At 41.4% G+C, this 19092-nt stretch overlaps 1 protein-coding gene and 1 pseudogene across 1 annotated transcript; one reads left to right on the top strand and one right to left on the bottom strand.

The window, feature by feature from the left end:
* Positions 1–1032: 1032 nt before the first annotated feature.
* LOC130040184 (putative olfactory receptor 2B8) lies at positions 1033–1978 on the top strand (annotated as a pseudogene).
* An 8435-nt stretch (positions 1979–10413) lies between these two features.
* LOC130040467 (olfactory receptor 2G3-like) lies at positions 10414–15749 on the bottom strand. Its single transcript, XM_056132549.1, has 2 exons — positions 15725–15749; positions 10414–11324 (listed from the first exon to the last, which is right to left on the bottom strand). The coding sequence occupies exons 1-2, from the start codon at positions 15747–15749 to the stop codon at positions 10414–10416; spliced, it is 936 nt and encodes a 311-aa protein (XP_055988524.1).
* Between the last annotated feature and the right edge of the window lie 3343 nt (positions 15750–19092).

The raw sequence follows: 19092 nt of genomic DNA, 5'->3' as shown, positions 1-19092 counted from the left end.
TTCTGCCCCCTTCTCACTCCTACAGTACAGTTAAATCCTCTCTCCGTGAGGAATTGGGGAAACAGATACACATAGGTGTGGTCACAATCAATAGGGGTGGAGATCAACAGGGGTAGAAATCTTAGCCTCAGGGAAGACCGCTCCTAGGACAGATCCTTCCTTAGCAGGAGGACCCACCCTAGAGCAGAATTCCATGGGCGTGCCTCTCCTCTCCTTGTCCGACAAGCATATAAAATATTATATAAATCATTTTGTATGGATACAGTAAGAAATATCTTAAACTTATAGAATTGCTCTCCTAGGGCCATCTCGATCTCAAGACTATGGTGCTCAGGCCAGATAGTCTTTCCCACCCCTAGCAGGATCCTAGTCTTGTCGTTACCTTGGATCATGACAGCATTTGTCCATGATCAAACTCTTAACTTATAGTTAAGAATCGTGGCACTTTGGCCTGGCCCATTTCGCTGCCAGGGTAGCTCACTGCTTGCCCTAGGTCCATTCAGTCCCTCGTCGGGACCCTGCTTTTGGGGTGTTAGGAACTAAGGGCAACTGAGGCTTAAGTCGAGAAAGATGCCCGGGAGTGAATAATATTCAAGGCCAATCAAATCCTAAGTTACAAAGCACAATGTTAACGGTTTTCCTGTATCTATACAAAAAGGATATTACCTTAAGGTAAACTATTCATAAGGCATAAGGAGAGGAGAAAGGCATTATTTCACTCATACATATAAAATCATAGATTTCTGGGAAACTGATCTTACAAATTAACAAAGTCTGATTAAGGGGAAAGCTGATTAACTGGATGGGGAGGAGAGCATAGGGAAGACTGTTTACATGTTTACATGTAAACACAATGGAAGTGGAAGTGCCTCTGGAGCACTGAGGTGGGTGTAACCAGATTGATGGGTGTAACCAGATAAAACCTAAGCTTCTTGAAGGACAAAGCAATGTTACCCAACAGGTTATGGTGTCTGATTTTATTTCCACAGGCAGAAAACAGGAATAACCAAAATAGGTGATTGATCAAAAGCCATGAAAAAGACAAGTTTTAGCCACCCAACAAAATTTATCTTACTAGGCTTTTCTGACCAACCCCAGCTGGAGCTGGTTCTCCTCCTGGTCATCTCTGTCATATACATCATGACCCTATTGGGGAACAGAGCCATCATAATTGTGTCACATTTGAGCCCCAAATTCCACACGCCCATGTATTTCTTCCTCTGCAATATCTCCTTCCTGGACCTCTGTTTCACTACCAGTATTGTCCCACAGTTGCTCTGGAACATTCAGGGGGCCCAAGAAGACCATTACCTACAGGGGATGTGTGGTGCAGCATCTACATTTCCCTGGGGCTGGGCTCCACAGAGTGTGTTCTCCTCATTGTGATGGCCTATGACCCCTTCAATGCTATCTGCCGGCCCCTGTACTATGGAGTCATCATGCACCCCAGGCTTCTCCAGCAACTCGCAGCTGTGACCTGGATCAGTGGTTTTGTGGAATCCACAGTTCAGAGCATCCTAGTTTTCCAGCTGCCCTTCTGTGGCCACAACAGGGTGGTTGATTTTATGTGTGAGGAATCTGTACTGATTAAAATTGCCTGTGGCAAAACAACCTTCCTGGAAAATGAGCTCTCCACAGCTATTGTGCTCTAAGGGGTTATACCTCTGGGGCTGATCCTGGTCTCCTATGACTGCATCCTTAGAAGTGTGCTCAAGATACAATCTGCTGAGGCCGGAAGAAATCATTTGGTATCCCTGGATTCCATCTAATTGTTGTAGTCTTGTTTTTCAGGACTATAATTGGTGTCTACACTCAGCCCAAGAGTAAGAACACACAGAATCACACTAAATTCCTCACCCTCTTCTACACTGTAGTGACACCCTCACTTAATCCTCTGATCTATACCTTGAGGAACAAAGAATTTAAGTCAGCCTTAAAAAGGATCAGAGATACATCCCCCCTCCAGGCTGAAATGTAAAATCACTTCATACTGACAACAAAATATTAAGGACTTTTAAGCTTTTTCATGGTTTCTTTTCTCATTTAAAGGACTATAGGCTAAATCTCAATAAAATAAGAATGAAATTCAATGACACCTGAAGTAACTAACTTGAAATCGTAGTCTCCTGGGGGTAAACAGTGGGTCTATTTTGTAAAGATACAGTAAACAAATATTTTGTAAGAATATATATAAATATATGTTTATATGTATGTATGTATGGACATCATGATCATTCTGGAGTTACTGTCCTACTGACATTGTAATAAATCTATTTTGTCATCACAGTAGTGACTCTTCTGTCTCACGAAGTGAAATCTCAGATCATTTCATTGTGTGGAGTTTTGGATTACCTGAGGATGTTTTTTCTTCCTCTCAGGACTCACAACCAATGGTCCTATGCACTAGGGTTCTGAAACCAAGAACATGCAACCAAAAGGGATAGAGAAGGAATCACTAAGTCAATGATGATTGGAGGGATGGCTTCGGATGGGAGATGTGTGCTGAAAGTAGACAAACGACCAAACATGTTGGCCTCTAAGTATCTGTATGGCAAACCATAATGCCCCAAAGCAGAGAGAGAATATGGGGGAAATTGTCTGCCATAGAGACAGGGAGAGGGGTGTGGTGAGGAGGGGAAGGGATACTGGAGATAGTGGTGGTGGAAAATGTACCCTGGTGAGGGAAGGGGAATAAAAAGAACATACAAACTTACAGGCCATGCAAGTCATATTTGTACAGGCCCTAAAAGGTACATACATTCATCATGAGTTCGTTTTTGAGTCAAAGATCCAACAAGATGTCTTGAGTAGTTTTGCTGTGGTGGATTTATCTTAATATTGAAACACTCCGTGTGCAGTGCCACATTTCTCACAAACCTGGGATTCTGCAAAATAGTTTTCCAACAGCACGTGTCACGTTCTTATTCCTCGGGGTGCAAATGAGGGGGTTGGGAGTTGGGGTCACCATCATATAGAAGAGAAAAATTAATTTGCTGTGTGTCTGGGCATAGGAGCTATTATTTTCAACTGCCTTGACACTAAATCCTTTAAAAATTAAGATCAGTGATAAGGGCAGAAAGAGCAAGACTAACACAGCAAAGAACACCTGAACCACGTTGAAGTGAGTGTGGAGCTCACACCTGTGAGCTTAATCATCAAGGGCATCTCACAGAAGAAATTATAGATGTGCTGGTATCCGCAGCGAAGTATCAGGAGGGCCGTGGTACCCTGGATGATCATGTTCCCCTTCTCCGCACATCCAAGAAATGCTTCCAGAGCTGCATAGCAATCAAAGGCCATCACTCCTGGAGGACACACTCAGTGGAGCCCCACCCCAGAGCCTCGTGGAGCTGGACAGCGCACCTGGGCACGGGGATGGCCTTACCACCTCTTGGGTTCCACAGCAGCTGGGGGTGATGCTGGTGGTAAAGCAAATGTCAACCAGGGAGAGCTGAGTGAGGAAGAAGTACATGGAGGGTGGAGTTTGGGGTCCACGGAAAAGACCAGGGACATGCATATGAGGCCACGCACTTCCGGAGCTGGGTTTTATAGTCTCTGGGTCTTGGCCTTGATGGGATTACACCGTGCTGGGGGGCAGTTGGTGGGTGTGACCCCCGCCTCCTGCAAAATGGAGGATCTGGGTGGACGATGCAAAGCCATGATCCGAGCAGAGAACAGCACAGAGTCTCCTGCCCCCACGCCTAGCCATCCTCGCCGGGGCCCCTTGGAGGGGACCGGGTTGAGTTTCCCTCCCCATCCCGAGCAGAGCCCTGGCAGCTGAAGACCTCCGGAACCAGCCACAACCATACTGAGACCACTCTCCACATGCATGAAGGTACCGGCAGAGGAACAAAGGCATGCAGGTCCTGGGGCTGAGATCTCCAAGCCTGCTCGGATTGGGACTGAGCATCCTCCACCCAGATCCTCCATCTTGCAGTAGAAGGGGGTCACACCCACCAACTGCCCCCCCCCCCCCGCCTTGTCCTTACAAAAATAACTAATATTAAGATGTTAACTAGATGTTACAAGAAGAGAAATACCTCAGGTGATGTTACCCTTGAGCCTGATGGGTGGTCAGGAAGGGCTTTCTTATGTAGATTTTGCTACCAGACTGGGTGTAGAATGGGCCCTGAGGGCAAGGGATAGAGAGACAAGTTCAGGTGAAAACACAGTTGAGGAGAGCAGAATTCGGAGAGCTGGGATGGAGGAATGAGGGGCTGGGAAGGAAGAGTGTGTGAGATGGAGAGAAGAGAGATTGAGTAAACCGTAACTAATCAGCAACCAGCATGGTCCTCGTTCTTCCTTCGCCTGCCCATCACCAACAGCCATCCTGACCCGTCCATACACAGTGGCTTGAGAGCACCGAATGCGGGTGGTGAGAGAGAGCCACCCGGAGAGCCCACAAACACATACCCTTCCACTTGTGTATCTCTTAAACACGTTCTTTTATTTTTTTCCTAAAAGAATATTCTTTCCTGTTGATTATTCTTGTTTTCCTTGTCAAGTGTTTGCTTACCATGTGTGAGAGTTTATTTCAGGGCTCTTGCTTCTGTATCACTGGTCTACATATTTTTTTTTAAATGCATACTGGCATTATGTTTTAGTTATGGTAGCTTAGTAGTGTGGTTTGAAATCAGAAACTGCAATGACCCCCCATTTGACCTTTTCAGATTGCTTTTGCTATTTTTTCTCTTTTCTTGGTTTCATATAAGTTTTTTTTTCTCCATTTCCATGAAAGTGTCATTAAATGTTTATCACCAATGTATAAAAAACACTCAAAAAACTTAATGCAGAGTGCCAGAAAGGTAGTACATGGAGTAGAACACTTGCTTTGCACATGGCCTACCTTGGTTCAATCCCTGGCACCCTGTAAGGTTCCCCAAAGCCCACCATGAACTTGCTGGTGTTGTTGAGAGTCCAGGCTCTCATATAACTTTCTTGTGAGTTCATTTTCTTTTCATTAATTTTTGACATGTAACTGTCTGTAGCACTGTCCTCCCGTTGTTCATCAATTTGCTCGAGCGGGCACCAGTAACATCTCACAACAAATCGTGAGACTTGTTACTGTTTTTGACATATCAAATACATCACGGGTAGCTTGCCAGGCTTTTCCAAGAGGGCAAGATACTCTCGGTAGCTTGCCGGGCTCTCCAAGAGGGGTGGAGGAATCGAATCTGGGATGGCTGCATAGAAGGCAAATGCCCTACCTGCTGTGCTATTGCTCCAGCCCTAGATATATTTACATAATATAATTAGATATAAGTTATCCTCATTGATAATTGCTTAATATATTTATTCCCATGATTAATTTTCACAACAAGCAATAAAACTTTTTCAAGATATGCTATTACATTATGAAAGCATATTGAGGCAATGTTTATTGTGACTTTTATCGATGACCATGAGTGTGGAAAGGTAGGACTACAGCTGAATCTTACGAAGACAATGTTCATGAGAAACAGCCTCGTTCCTGATGCCCCATTCGCTCTCAACGGAATGACCATCTCCAAATGCAACAGCTATGTGTACCTAGGTCGAGAAGTCAACATGACAAATGACCTGGCACCCGAGCTGCGCAGGAGGAAGAGAGCAGCTTGGAACGCCTTCAAGAACGTCGAAGAAATAGCTAAGAGGACGAAGAACCTCCGGCTCCGGGCACATCTCTTTGATTCCACTGTTCTTCCTGCATTAACATATGCCTCAGAGACCTGGGTCCTACGCAAACAGGATGAAAACGCTATTCAGGTCTCCCAAAGAAGAATAGAAAGAGCTATGCTTGGAATATCACGTTTCACTCAAATGAGAGAAAAAATCCAGAGTTCCGACATCCATCGATGATCAAGAATCAGGGACGCTGTCTCATTTGCCAAGGTGTCAAAAATCAGATGGGCTAGTCATGTAATGAGATTTAAAGACTACCGCTGGACTAGGGCTGTTACTGACTGGATTCCATGGGATGTCAAAAGACTGCGTGGCCGCCCACCTACCAGGTGGTCAGACTTCTTCATCAAGATCATGAACGATCGGTTTGAGGCTCTTCATGTTCCCAGAGCGAACAGATGCCATTGCGCTACACTAGCACGCGACAGGGACAAATGGAGACGTTACTGGCACCCACTCGAGCAAATCGACGACTAACAGGAAGTTAAGTGATTAAGTGATAAGTGATTTATCGATGACACGTAAGTAAGTGCCTATATATCCTAAATGTGAAGTAAATTAAAATTTTTATGCTTTTTATGCTTTGTATTATGGTTGGAGTGATAGCACAGTGATAGGGCATTTGCCTTGCATGCAGCCAGCCCGGCCGAGCCGGGTTCGATTCCTCCACCCCTTTCGGAGAGCCTGGCAAGCTACCAAGAATATCTCGCTGGCACGGCAAATCCTGGCAAGCTACCCATGACGTATTCAATATGCCAAACACAGTAACAACAAATCTCACAATGGAGACATTACTGGGCCTGCTCGAGCAAATTGCTGAACAACAGGAGGACAGTGCGACAGTGCTTTGTATTATAAGTACATTAAAATCTTTATATTTATAAGTGGGCTGGAGCGATAGCACAGCGGTAGGGCATTCGCCTTACAAGCGGCCAACATGGCCGACCCGAGTTCGATTCCTCCGCCCCTCTCGGAGAGCCCGGCAAGCTACCGAGAGTATTCGATATGCCAAACACAGTAACAACAAAGTCTCCAATGGAGACGTTACTGGGCCCGCTCGAGCAAATTGACGATCAACAGGAGGGCCTTTACCTTTACCTTTTATAAGTATTTGTACTTTCAAAAAGTCAATTAAGACCTTGGCTTCTTTAGTCTTTTAGGAAGTGAAAATTACAGTCACTTTGATGTATGCTGAGGTAACTTTTATAAAATCCCACCAAAGACCCCTCGTTTCCTGATCCTTATTCTCTCTGTTCAGATTCAATGACTTTTTTATTGAACATGCAAGATGAGAAAGCTGGGCAGCTTCTCAAACACTACACATCAAGAGGACAAAGAAGTTTGTTCCAAGTACATTATTAAATCAACATCATTAATAAAGTGGTGCACGATGTGTGATCACTTGATCACTTGAGTTCCTGTTAATCGTTGATTTGCTCGAGTGGGTGCCAGTAACGGTCTCCATTTGTCCCTGTCACGTGCTAGTGTAGTCCAATGGCATCTGTTCGTTCTAGGAACACGAAGAGCCTCAAACCATTCGACCATTCGTTTATGATCTTGATGAAGAAGTCTGACCATCTGGTAGTTGGCGGCCACGTGGTCTTTTGACGTCCCATGGAATCTAGTCGGTAACGGCTCTAGTCCAGTGGTTGTCTCTAAATCTCATTATGTGTCCAGCCTATCTGATTTTTGATGCCTTGGCAAATGAGACAGCATCCCTGATTCTTATTATCTCATTCTTGCTTTGGACAACCTGGCAGGCTACCAAATATAACCTGCACAGAGAGCAGAGTCTGGCAAACTCCCCGTGGCATACCCAATATGCTAAATACCAGTAACAATGATTGGTCTCATTCTCCTAACCCTGAAAGAGCCTTGAACGTGGCACTTTTTAGAATCTCAAGGCTAGGACGAAGGAGACATTACTGATGCCTGCTTGAGGCAATCGACAAACAACAGGATGATCATGATCATGATCATGTATGGACACAGTACGAGATACATTGAGACTTGTAGTGCAGCTCTCCTGGGAACAACTTGCCGAAGACTCAAGCTACAGTGCTTTGATTAATCTTTCCTACCCCTAGCAGGGTCCAAATCTAGTTATTACTTTTTGGATCATGACAGCAGCTTGTCCATGCCCAAGCTCTTAACTTATGGTTAAGCATTAGTCACTTTGGCCAAGCCCATTTCAATGCCAGGGTAACACATAGCTCATTGCTTGCCCCGAGTCTATCCAGTCCCTCATCGGGACCCTGCTTTGGGGGTGCTAGGAAGTGAGGGAAACTGAGGCTTAAGTGGAGAGAACAGAAGCCCAGGAGGTAAATTTCATTCAGAGTTAATTGACCTCCACTTTACAAAAGCATACATAAAAGGACATTGCTCTGAATTAAGTATGCAAAGGACTTAAGGAAACGAGAAAAACTATATTTGTAAGTCAATAGAACACAAAGAAAGAAGTTACAGATAAACACAGAGGAGTGGAGCACTGTGATGGGAGTAACCCAATAAATCTCAGCTCCCTGCAGCAAGGCAGAAAAGACAAACCAATGTTATCCTACAAAAATGTTCTTTTTGATAAATGTTCTGGGAGACTGAATAGCCACATGCAGATGTATAAAACTGAACAGCTATTTTAAAATACAAACATGAACTTGAAAGGAATTAAAGAATAAAAATAATACCTGAAACCAAAACTGTCTTTAAAGAAAATATTAAAAGAGACCTAACTCAACACTAACTCTACGTGAAATTCCTGCACATATTTTGGTTGGCGTATTTATGTCTGCAGATAAAAAAATAATTTTAAACCGTTTTTGGAGGAAATGGGTTGGGCCACCCCCAGCAGTGTTCAGAGTTTACTGGTGTTTCTGTGCTTGGTATCTCTTTTGGTGGTGCTCAGGAAACAATATGCCATGATAGAAATCAAATGGGATCGACGGTGTGCAAAACAAGTTCCTTACCCACAGTACATCTTCCCTTTGATTCAGTTTGGTTTTGCACCTGGTGGTGCTCTGGGGTTATTTGTAGCTCTGTGCTCAAATGTGACTCCTGGCAAAACTCAGGGGACCATATGTGGTATTGGAGATTCAAACCAGGGCGGGTTGGCCACATGCAAGGCAAGTTGACTTTAACCCCTGTGCTACCTCTCCAGACCCTAAAAGTCTTCATCTTATACCCTAATAGTTGTCTCAACTTAGTCCTTTTATCTCATTCACATTCCCTCACCCTTTGTTCTGAGCTGAAGAGTTGTGGAGCATGTCTGGTTAGAAGATCAGAGTTTAACTGTGAGTGTGAACGCCAATAGCAAAGAAACATACTCTGCTGTACCCTAGCCCTTCCCTTCAGGTCAACAAGATATTGCAGTTAAAATGTCAGATTTTGAGCCACATTAACATCTTTTTTTTTTTTTTTTGCTTTTTGGGTCACACCCGGCCATGCACAGGGGTTACTCCTGGCTCTGCGCTCAGGAATTATCCCTGGCTGTGCTCAGGGGACCATAGGGGATGCTGGGAATCGAACCCGGGTCGGCCGTGTGCAAGCAAACGCCCTACCCGCTGTGCTATTGCTCCAGCCCCTACCACTTTAACATCTTAATGTATCTGATCACATTGATAAAAGTATCTTCAACTTTAGATCTATCATGGAAAACTGATGTACACTCATACCCTTCACTAAAAGAAGAAAATTGAGTCCTGGGAGTTACAAAGCTGACACTTTGGCTTTCTGTTCTCCAGTCTCAGCTAAAACATTTTTCTTACATTTTTCCATGAATCTTCCAAAGATATTCTATTTTCCTTGTTTTCCTGCCTCTGTTAAGTATCTAAATCTTTCACTCTCTGTTTTACCTGCTCTCTCATATTTTATTTAACTTTAGCTGCCCGTGACTCTTTGTTCTCATAATACAGTAAGCTGCAATTTCACAAGTGTTTGAAGAATACATGCTTTAATTCTTTACTTCCACTTAGTGTTCTGCTCTACCCATTCTAGTCACAAACAGTTGCAAACAATACCATGAGTCCTCATTAATTGCCAGCAAGTCTTGGAAACAGATTTTATTAAAAATTTGTATTAAAAATTATTTTGAATAATTCAATTTGTCCAATATCAGCGAAGTTTTCTGCCAATCCTGTGACAACAAAGTGAAGTTGAACATAGGAAAAATATTAGAAAAACTTCTATACCATTTTAGTGGACAATCTTTAACAAAACCTGGCCCTCTATTCCTTAGAAACTACCAGAAAGTAAAAAATTCACTGCTTCTATACACAAGATTTTTTTCTTTTTGATATTATTAAAATAGAATTTGCATAATATTGAAAGATATAACCCTATATATCTTAATATAAACTATAACTGATGACATCAAAGATACTACTTTGCTTTATTTCAATACAATAATAATTTTATCATTTACTATTTGTTCCTATCCCATCACTTTATTCTACCCAGAGATAAGCAATAAATTATACTTACTGTATATGCTTGTAAATGAGTTTTTCCTTGAGAATGTTTTTAAAAACGCTTTTATAAATGATTTTATCTCTAAATTTCTTTCTTGTTCACGCACACAACATACACATTCATACAAACGAAGTTCCATGACCTTCTGAGGTGAATTTAAGTTTCTTTTTTCAAAGCCCTGTTATTTATACTGTATGTACAGGCAAAAAAATAAGAAACGGGTATATTCTATATATGCAAGAGCAATTGTCTGATGATAGATCTTAAGTCACTTTCTAGCTAAGAAAGTCAGTTCTTGTCTATTCTCAACAATCTCCTCATAGCTCCCTTCACATCCTTATTCCTGAGAGTATATATGAGGGGATTGAGGGTGGGAGTTAAAACTCCATAAAAGAGTGTAAGGAACTTTCCGTCGACATAGCCATAGTATTTCTGTGGTTTGATGTATATGACCGAGCCAGTTCCAAAGAAGAAGGACACCACTATTAGATGAGAACCACAGGTCCCTAGTGCCTTGCGCCAAGCTTGGACTGACTTAAGTTTTACCACTGCTTGCACAATAAGTCCATAAGAGAGCAGTATCAATAACATAGGAATAAGGAGGAGAACTAGTGTGGCCACAAAAAGCTGAACCTCATTTGTATGTGTGTCAACACATGCCAACTTGACCATGGCAGGCACTTCACATAAAAAGTGATCCACATGGTGATGTCCACATCGAGGAAGTCGGAGTGTGGTCGTTACTAGCAGGAGACTGTTTAATATTCCACTTACCCATGCCAATCCTGCTAGGGCCTTGCAAAAGGAGGGGTGCATGATGGTGGTGTAATTGAGAGGTTTGCACACAGCGACATAGCGATCAAATGCCATGACAGTCAGGATGACACATTCCGTGGAACCCAGTGCCAAGAACACATAGAGTTGTATGGCGCAGCCAGTCCAGGTGATGGTCTTGGCTGGTCCCTTCAAATTCCACAGTAACTGAGGGACAGCACTGGTGGTGAAGCCCAGGTCAAGTAAGGAGAGGTTGGTGAGGAAGAAATACATGGGTGTGTGGAGTTTGACATCTAAACGGGAAATAAGGATGATGGCTGAGTTCCCAACAATTGTCAGAAGGTAGGACACCAAAACCACCACGAAAAGGATAAACTCCAATTGGGGCTGGTCTGAGAATCCGAGCAAGACAAGATATCCATCATCTGTTTCATTGTTTTGTTCCATTGGTCTGTTAGAATAAAAAAGATAAAATGAACACAGGGAACTTTCTCCAAAAAAAAAAGGATTCTTTTTATTATTATTTTTGTCTCAATGCACATTAGATCCATTTCCTATTTCTTAATAATTATGATAAATTTTATGGTTTGACTTATGTAATTTTGCTAGTAGAAAAGTAATTAAAGGAAGATACAGAAGTACAATAATGCACAAATGCTTTGATTAAAAAGTCACTCGGACAACATGCAAAGTATCATGTTAAGCGAAATGACTCAGAAAAAAAGGGATAGACATAGAAAGATTGCATTCACATGGGGAACATAAAGTGACAAAATAGGAGACTAACACCCAAGAATGGCCGAGATTAGTACCAGGAATTTTACTCCATGGCTTGGAGGCCAACCACACATGCTAGGAGAAAAGGGAGCTCGGATAGAGAAGGGAACACCAAATAAAGGTGTTGGGAGGATCCTCCCAGGATGGGAGAAGCGTGCTGAAAGTAGACTATAGACCAAACATGACTGTCACTCATTGCCTCTTTTGCAAACCACAACACCCAAAAGGAGAGAGAGAACAAAAGGGAATGCCCTGCCACAGAGGCAGTGTGGGATGGCGGGGATGGGGGGTGAGAGGGAAACTGGGATCCGTGGTGGTGGGAAATGGGCACTGGCGGAGGGATGTATAACTGAAACCCAAGCACAAAAATTTGTAAGTCTGCTGTACCTCATGATGTCTCACAAAAAAAGAAAAAGATTACGCTAAAAAAAATTAAAAAATAAAATAAAAACAAAAAAAGTCACTCGGTTGAAAAATAAAAAGAAAACAATTTAAAATGATATTTGGTTATTCCCCATCTCTGGAAAATCAACGGTAATACCCATAAGCCACCTCTGACTGGCGCCAGATAATCTCATCATGGGCCATCATTCAGAATCACATGTCCTTCTCTCCCAGAAGGGAGTATGACGTGACACTCACAATAACCATGCTGCCAGACCTCGTCCAGGCTGTTTCGGGGTACCCCGGAAGGGGGGCGGCTCAGACACCTTCCTGCCCCAAAGGACCCAGCAATGAGAGCCAAAAACCTCCAGAACTCAACTGCTGCCTAGCTCATGGACGGTCACCAATACTTGGGCCCAGCCTCACCCACAAGTGAATCTATTCCTGGACACTTCATACCTCACACCACCCATACTCCAAGAGTACTGCACCACATTTGATGTAGTTCAAAGTAGGAGAAAATCTATTTTAGAGGGATATTTTTTTCATATATATATATATATATATATATATGCACACGCACACAAGGCTCAACTTTTAACAGCACGTTAAAAGCATGTTAGTGACCTCTTATAGAATGGTTTAATGGCTCCTGGGTGAAATACAGCAGTCTTTAACTCTTCCCTGAAAGAAAACTTTTTGAGAATTTTCAGTGGGTTTTCATAAAAAAAAAAAAAATATATATATATATATATATATATATATAATTTCAGTTCTCCTTTGTGAAAAGGACTGGAGTGTTCAGGATAGAAACACCTGAAATATGGTGGTGGAAATGTGTAATAGTGGTGGATTGGTATTTTAATATTAAATGTAATAAAATATTGTGAACTGCTTTATAGCACAGCAGGTAGGGCATTTGCCTTGCACAAGGCCAACCCGGCCGACCTGGGTTCTATTCCTCCGTCCCTCTCAGAGAGCCCGGCAAGCTACTGAGAGTATCTCGCCCACACGGCAAAGCCTGGCAAGCTACCTGTGATGTATTCCATACGCCAAACACAGTAACAAGTCTCACAATGGAGATGTTACTGGACCTGCTCGAGAAAATCGATGAACAATGGGAGGACATTGCTACAGGACAGTGTTATTGTGCTACTTTATAAAATAACAAAAACTTAAATAATAATAATAATGTTTGGACCAGAGAGATGTACAGGGATTTAGGTACTTCGCATGCAGGCATTTGACCCCAGTTGTTTCCTAAACCAGACCCTATCTAGTCCCCCAAGTGAGATCTCTGAACACAGAGCCAGGAGCTAGCCCTGAGCACCAACAGGTGTAGACCAAATCTCCAAAAAAAAAAAAATCAAATTAAAAACAATAAGTTCAAAGATGCACATTTGATGTAGTTCAAAGTAGGAGGAAATCTATTTTAGAGGGATATTTTTCCATATATATATATATATGCACACACGCAAGGCTCAACTTTTAACAGCATGTTAGTGACCTCTTATAGAATGGTTTAATGGCTCCTGGGTGAAATACAACAGTCTTTAACTCTTCCCTGAAAGGAAAATTTTTGAGAATTTTCAGTGCTTTAGCAATAAAGTATGTGCTTAAATACTTGTGGAGTCCTGGGTTCAATCTCCATTGGAGAATTTGGGGAGAAAAAAATGTAAAAACTCACCCACACACATGCATACTATGCAGAAGAAGCATTGGCATTCTGCCACCGTCGACATTGTTCTGGGTAATGAAATTTGTTAAGTATAAGATATTTGTTCATGTCTATCCCCTTACCTTTTTTAATATCCTAATCTGTGCCCCTTTTTTTCTTTTTGTTTTCTTCTTGCATCACACCCAGTGTTTCTCAGCGGTTGCTCCTAGTTCTGCACTAAGGAATTCTAGCAGAGCTCAGGGCACCATATAGGATGCCGGTGATCAAAACCAGCCAGCTGCCTGCAAGGTAAACACCACAGAAGCTTTACTATCACTCTTACAATCATACATATCTTATTCATTTAGTTACTTTTAGGAATAGCAAAAGCTAAAATTGTCATTTCATTCAGCTGTGTTTATAAGTCAAAAAGATAAATTGAGTAAATATAATTCTAGATTTTTATTTACTGACCTAAGTTTTATTTAATGGGTTGGGGATCACTGTCACTGTCCTCCCGTTGTTCATCGATTTGCTCGAGCGGGCCCAGTAACGTCTCCATTTTGAAACTTGTTGTTACTGTGTTTGGCATATGGATACGTCATGGGTACTCTCGGTAGCTTGCCAGGCTCTCTGGGAGGGGTGGAGGAATCGAACCCAGCTCGGGTGGCTGGGCTGGCTGCACGCAAGGCAAACACCCTACTGCTGTGCTATCATGTGTTGAGGAATAATTCACAAATGTAATTATTATATTGAAAGTATCCACCAGGATGACTCGATAGTCACTCTTATTGAAGAATGCTCATAAAAAAGAAAATTTAACATCAAGCATCTCATATGTTCAATATCGTTCACTTTTGTGTCTGGGGTGTGTTGCATACGCTTAAGATTTTAATTTGAGTGCATTCCAAGTACACGATATCATTTTATTAACTATGGCCAGCCAGCTGAACAGTAACTCCACAGAACTTATTCATTATCTTAGTAAGCAGCTGTACACTTTACTGATATTATTCTCACTTCCTTTTCTCCAGACATTGGATACCACCATTGTATTCTATTCTCTGTTCTTATGGTATTAGCTTTTTCTTATTTGAGGTTCCTCATATATGTGATGCCATAGAGTATTTGTCTTTCTCTGAGTGCTTCATTTCATGTAGCTAATGATGTATCTCTGATTTGTACAGGTTGTGCCTAATGTTGAAATTCATTCTTATTACTAAAATAATTGAGGTATGTATAGAAAACAGATTATCTTAATTAATCCCTTGAAGGACATTTAGGTAATTCTCATTTCTTTTCTATAGTCCCCTCACACCCGTTTCCCAGATGTTCTCGTTCTGATTGTGCATAATTTCAATGCCTTGGTATATGCAGATAGATTTTTGAGATACTGATATCAATATTAGTATATGTATAAACCAATTTTTAAGTCGTACTATTTTCCAGAATTGCTGTACCAAGTTGCATTTCCTCTAAAATGTATAAAGTAATTTTTTTTCTTCTAAAGCTGAATGTCTAAATTTGAATAGCTGTATATCACAACCACAAAACCAGCAACACTGGAAACAGAAGACCCAAACCCCAAATTTTACAATGTGTCAGCCAAGGAGTCAGCGTGAGGATTGAGACCAGCCTTAGGGGCACTGATTTCGGGATCTGTTCTGGAATGTTGTGTGAATTACTTTAAAAATTATGGTGCTTTAATAAAGTATTTTTTAATTTTCTAGAATTTTAAAATAAATATGTTTGTGTAACTAGTAATAACTTCTACTCACTGTAGCACTGTAGTACTGTCATCCTGTTGTTCACCAATTTGCTGTAGCGGACACCAGTAATGTCTCCATTGTGAGACTTGTTTTTACTGCCTTTGGCATATTGAATACGCCACGGGGATCTTGCCAGGCTCTGCCATGAGGGCGGGATACTCTCGGTAGCTTGCTGGGCTCGCCGAGAGGGACAGAGGAGTCAAACCTGGTTCAGCCACATGCAAGGCAAACGCCCAACCCACGGTGCTATTGCTCCAGCCCATGATCACTGAATTTTTTCCCAGGCAGATCAACTATGTTGATCTAACTTCTACTCAGAATACCAAAAATCATACTATAGAAATTCATATATACCACATATTCCTAATGCTACCTAACATCAAATACTAATTTTTCCAAATCTACGTGCCTTGGCTCTTATCATTACAATTTATATTTCAATTATTTAAAAATACAGTATATTCATGGGGCTGGAGAGAGAGTACAGTGCATAGGGCACTTGCGTTGCACACAGCTGACTCAAATCCACCCAACACCTCATCTGGTCCCCCAAACCCCTCCAAGAGCAAGACCTGAACTCAAAGCTCTAAGTAAGCCCTAAGCACCACCAGGATGACCCTAAAGCAAAAGAGAGAGAGAGAGAGAGAGAGAGAGAGAGAGAATAAAACCAAAAAAAATTACATCAAATGATAGTGCATTATTCCCATTATTTATAGAACATAACATAATTTTCACATTTTTGATAATTAGAATCCAACTTAAAGTTGAATTTGTTTAAAGAAATTTAAAATAAATTAGTCTTGACCTGCAACAGGGACAGGCTTGCCAGTTGGTTGGGAAAATGGAGACAATGGTGTAAGGATTGGGGTTGGAATATTGAATCCTGCAGCAAGTTATCATGGAAAAACTTTGTAAATCACAGTGTTTAAATAAAATTGGGGGTAATTTCAATTTGTTTAAAAATAATATCTTTCAAAATGTGAACTTACAAAAAATATGAACTTACATTTCTCAAACTAAATAAATTTAAGAATTACTAATTCTCTAATTTTCCATCAAATTTCAAGATCACTGAATTTAATACAATTTTAAATTCAAGAAAGATCATAGAAACAAATTTTCATATATTCATTAAAAACATAACATTGATAGAGGTGTTTAGGACTGGACTATTTGTATCAGAATTGCTAAGAAAATAAAATTTAATTATTCTCATATTTTTCAATTAGAGTATTCTAAAATCTTTTAAATAGTTATAAGGAACTCTTACAGGAAGACCTTCTCCACTTCTTACCTCTACTCTTACTTATATCTGACTAGCTTTCTAACTTGACTAGGTTGAAGACTAGCCATACTTTCTCCCATCTAGAAATTGGAGATGAAAAGTGGATACATTTTCCCTTTCACAGTTCAAGTCTAAGACATATAAGTTAATAATTCTGTGTATATAGATTAAGAGGAATTGAAGATCTGAGAAATTGAAGAATCAAAAATTAGTGTTTGTGTTTGTCAAAATAGAGTATATCAATGCTCTAAAAAATTAGTGTTTGTGTGTGTGTATATATATATATATATATAGAGAGAGAGAGAGAGAGAGAGAGAGAGAGCACTGTAATACTGTCCTCCCATTGTTCATCTATTTGCTCGAGTGGGCCCAGTAATGTCTCCATTGTGAGACTTGTTGTTACTGTGTTTGGCATACTGAATAAGTCACGGAGAGCTTGCCAGTCTGTGCTGTGCGGGTGATATACTCTCAGTAGCTTGCCGGGCTCTCCGAGAGGGCGGAGGAATCGAACCCTAGTTGGCCAGGTTGACCACATGCAAGGCAAATGCCCTACCCATTTGTTCTGTTACTCCAGCCCAAAACACACACACACACACACACACACACACACACACACACATATATATATACATATATATATATATATTCTACCCCAAAACAAGACTGTAAAGTTTATCTTTCCAGACCCTGAAATATGAACAAAAGCTATATTGAGCTATTTGAAAAGAGGAGACATGGGTTAGAAAAAAGATGGTTTTTCTTTGACAATCATTCAACTGCTTTTTGGCAGACATTTCTCTGATTATTCTTGTGATAGGAGCCATGTAATAGATGCATCAAAGTCAGACCTCAGAATGTACTCCTGGACAAGAATCTATAGATGAGGCTAATTAAGTTGTTCAAGTAGTTGAGTTGGTAATGTGAGTGGAGGCAAAACGAGAGAGAGAGAGAGAGAGAGAGAGAGAGAGGTGAAAAGGGAAAGCTTACTTACTCCTCTAGGTCACCCCCTTCTGTCTTTTATTTTCGCATCCATGCAGGAAAGAAGGCTGCTGGCATGACTTTAACAAGTTAGAATGTCTCCCTGAAGTGAATGTCTCTGGCCAATGCTTGCAAAACGGGTGAAAGTAAATATTTCTTAACCAATAATCCCAGGATAAAATTATATTAGATAAAAATGCTTGGGGACCTGGATCTCCAAGTTGCTCATTAACGTGAAGTTTGAGAGTGTCCGGAGCCTGGTTTCCCCAGGGGTAAAGCTTAAAAGAATGCTTTTAAGTCGCTCATTAACGTGGAGTATGAAAGTGTCCGGAGCAAGGTTTTCCCAGGGGTGAAGTTTGAAAGAATGCAATTCTCAAGTGAACTTTTTTCTGTCTCTGACAGACCATATCAGAGATAAATTCCCTCAACTCTTTACGCTGTCCAGTGTTTATATTAATATATTCTTTGTAGGGGCTCAGGACAAAAAGATAGTTGCATGAAAGCAATGTCTTTTTTATTAGAAATTACGTGGGCAACTTTTGGAAAGCAGTATGGACGATTCTCAAAAAATTAGAAATTGAATTCCCAATTGACCCAGCAATACCACTCCTGGGAATATATCCCAGTGGGGCAAAGAAGGACAGTCGAAATGACATCTTCACTTCTATGTTCATTTCTGCACTGTCCACAATAGTCAAAATTTGGAAAAAACCCAAGTGTCCAAAAACAGATGACTGGTTAAAGAAACTTTGGTACACCTACACAATGGAATACTATGCAGCTGTTAGAAAATATGAAGTCATGAAGTTTACAAACAAGTGGTTGTACATGGAAAGTAACATACTGAGTGAAATGAGCCAGAAAGAGAGGGACAGACATAGAAAGATGACACTCATCTGGGGACTATAAAGTAATAGAATGGGAGTCAAACACACCAGAATAGTTGAGATAAGTACCAGGAGGTGTGCTCCAGGGCTTAGAAGCCGGCAGCACACGCTGGGGGAAAAGGCAGCTCAGATAGAGAAGGGAACACCAGTAAAGGATGTTTGGACGACTCGCTCAGGATGCCAAATGCTTGCTGAAAGTAGACTACAGACTGAACATGATGGCTACTCAATGCCTCTAAATGAAAGAGTGAGCATAAGGGAATGCCCTCCACAGAGGCGGAGGGAGGGGGATGGGGTGGGGAGTGGGAGGACCACTGGGATCATTGGTGGTGGAAAATGGGCACTGGTGGAGGGATGGGTACTTGATCGTTGTACAGCGAAAACCCAAGCACGGAAGTTTGTAAGTGTACAACTGTACTCATTGTGTTTCACGAAAGAAAGAAAGAAAGAAAGAAA

The sequence above is a fragment of the Sorex fumeus genome, unplaced genomic scaffold (genome assembly GCF_029834395.1).
Source record: "Sorex fumeus unplaced genomic scaffold, SorFum_2.1 ptg000094l, whole genome shotgun sequence".
NCBI classification, from domain to species: Eukaryota; Metazoa; Chordata; class Mammalia; order Eulipotyphla; family Soricidae; genus Sorex; species Sorex fumeus.
The sequence above is the reverse complement of the archived record's forward strand: the minus strand, read 5'-3'. Positions and strand labels throughout refer to the sequence as shown.

Excerpts from the sequence above, each read along its gene's own strand:
- LOC130040467 (XM_056132549.1), bottom strand. The coding sequence starts at position 15,749 with ATGGGCTGGAGCAATAGCACCGTGG. Across the intron at positions 11,325-15,724 it reads CTGGAGCAATAGCACCGTGG|ATGATGGATATCTTGTCTTG; the intron begins GTTGGGCGTTTG and ends ACAATGAAACAG.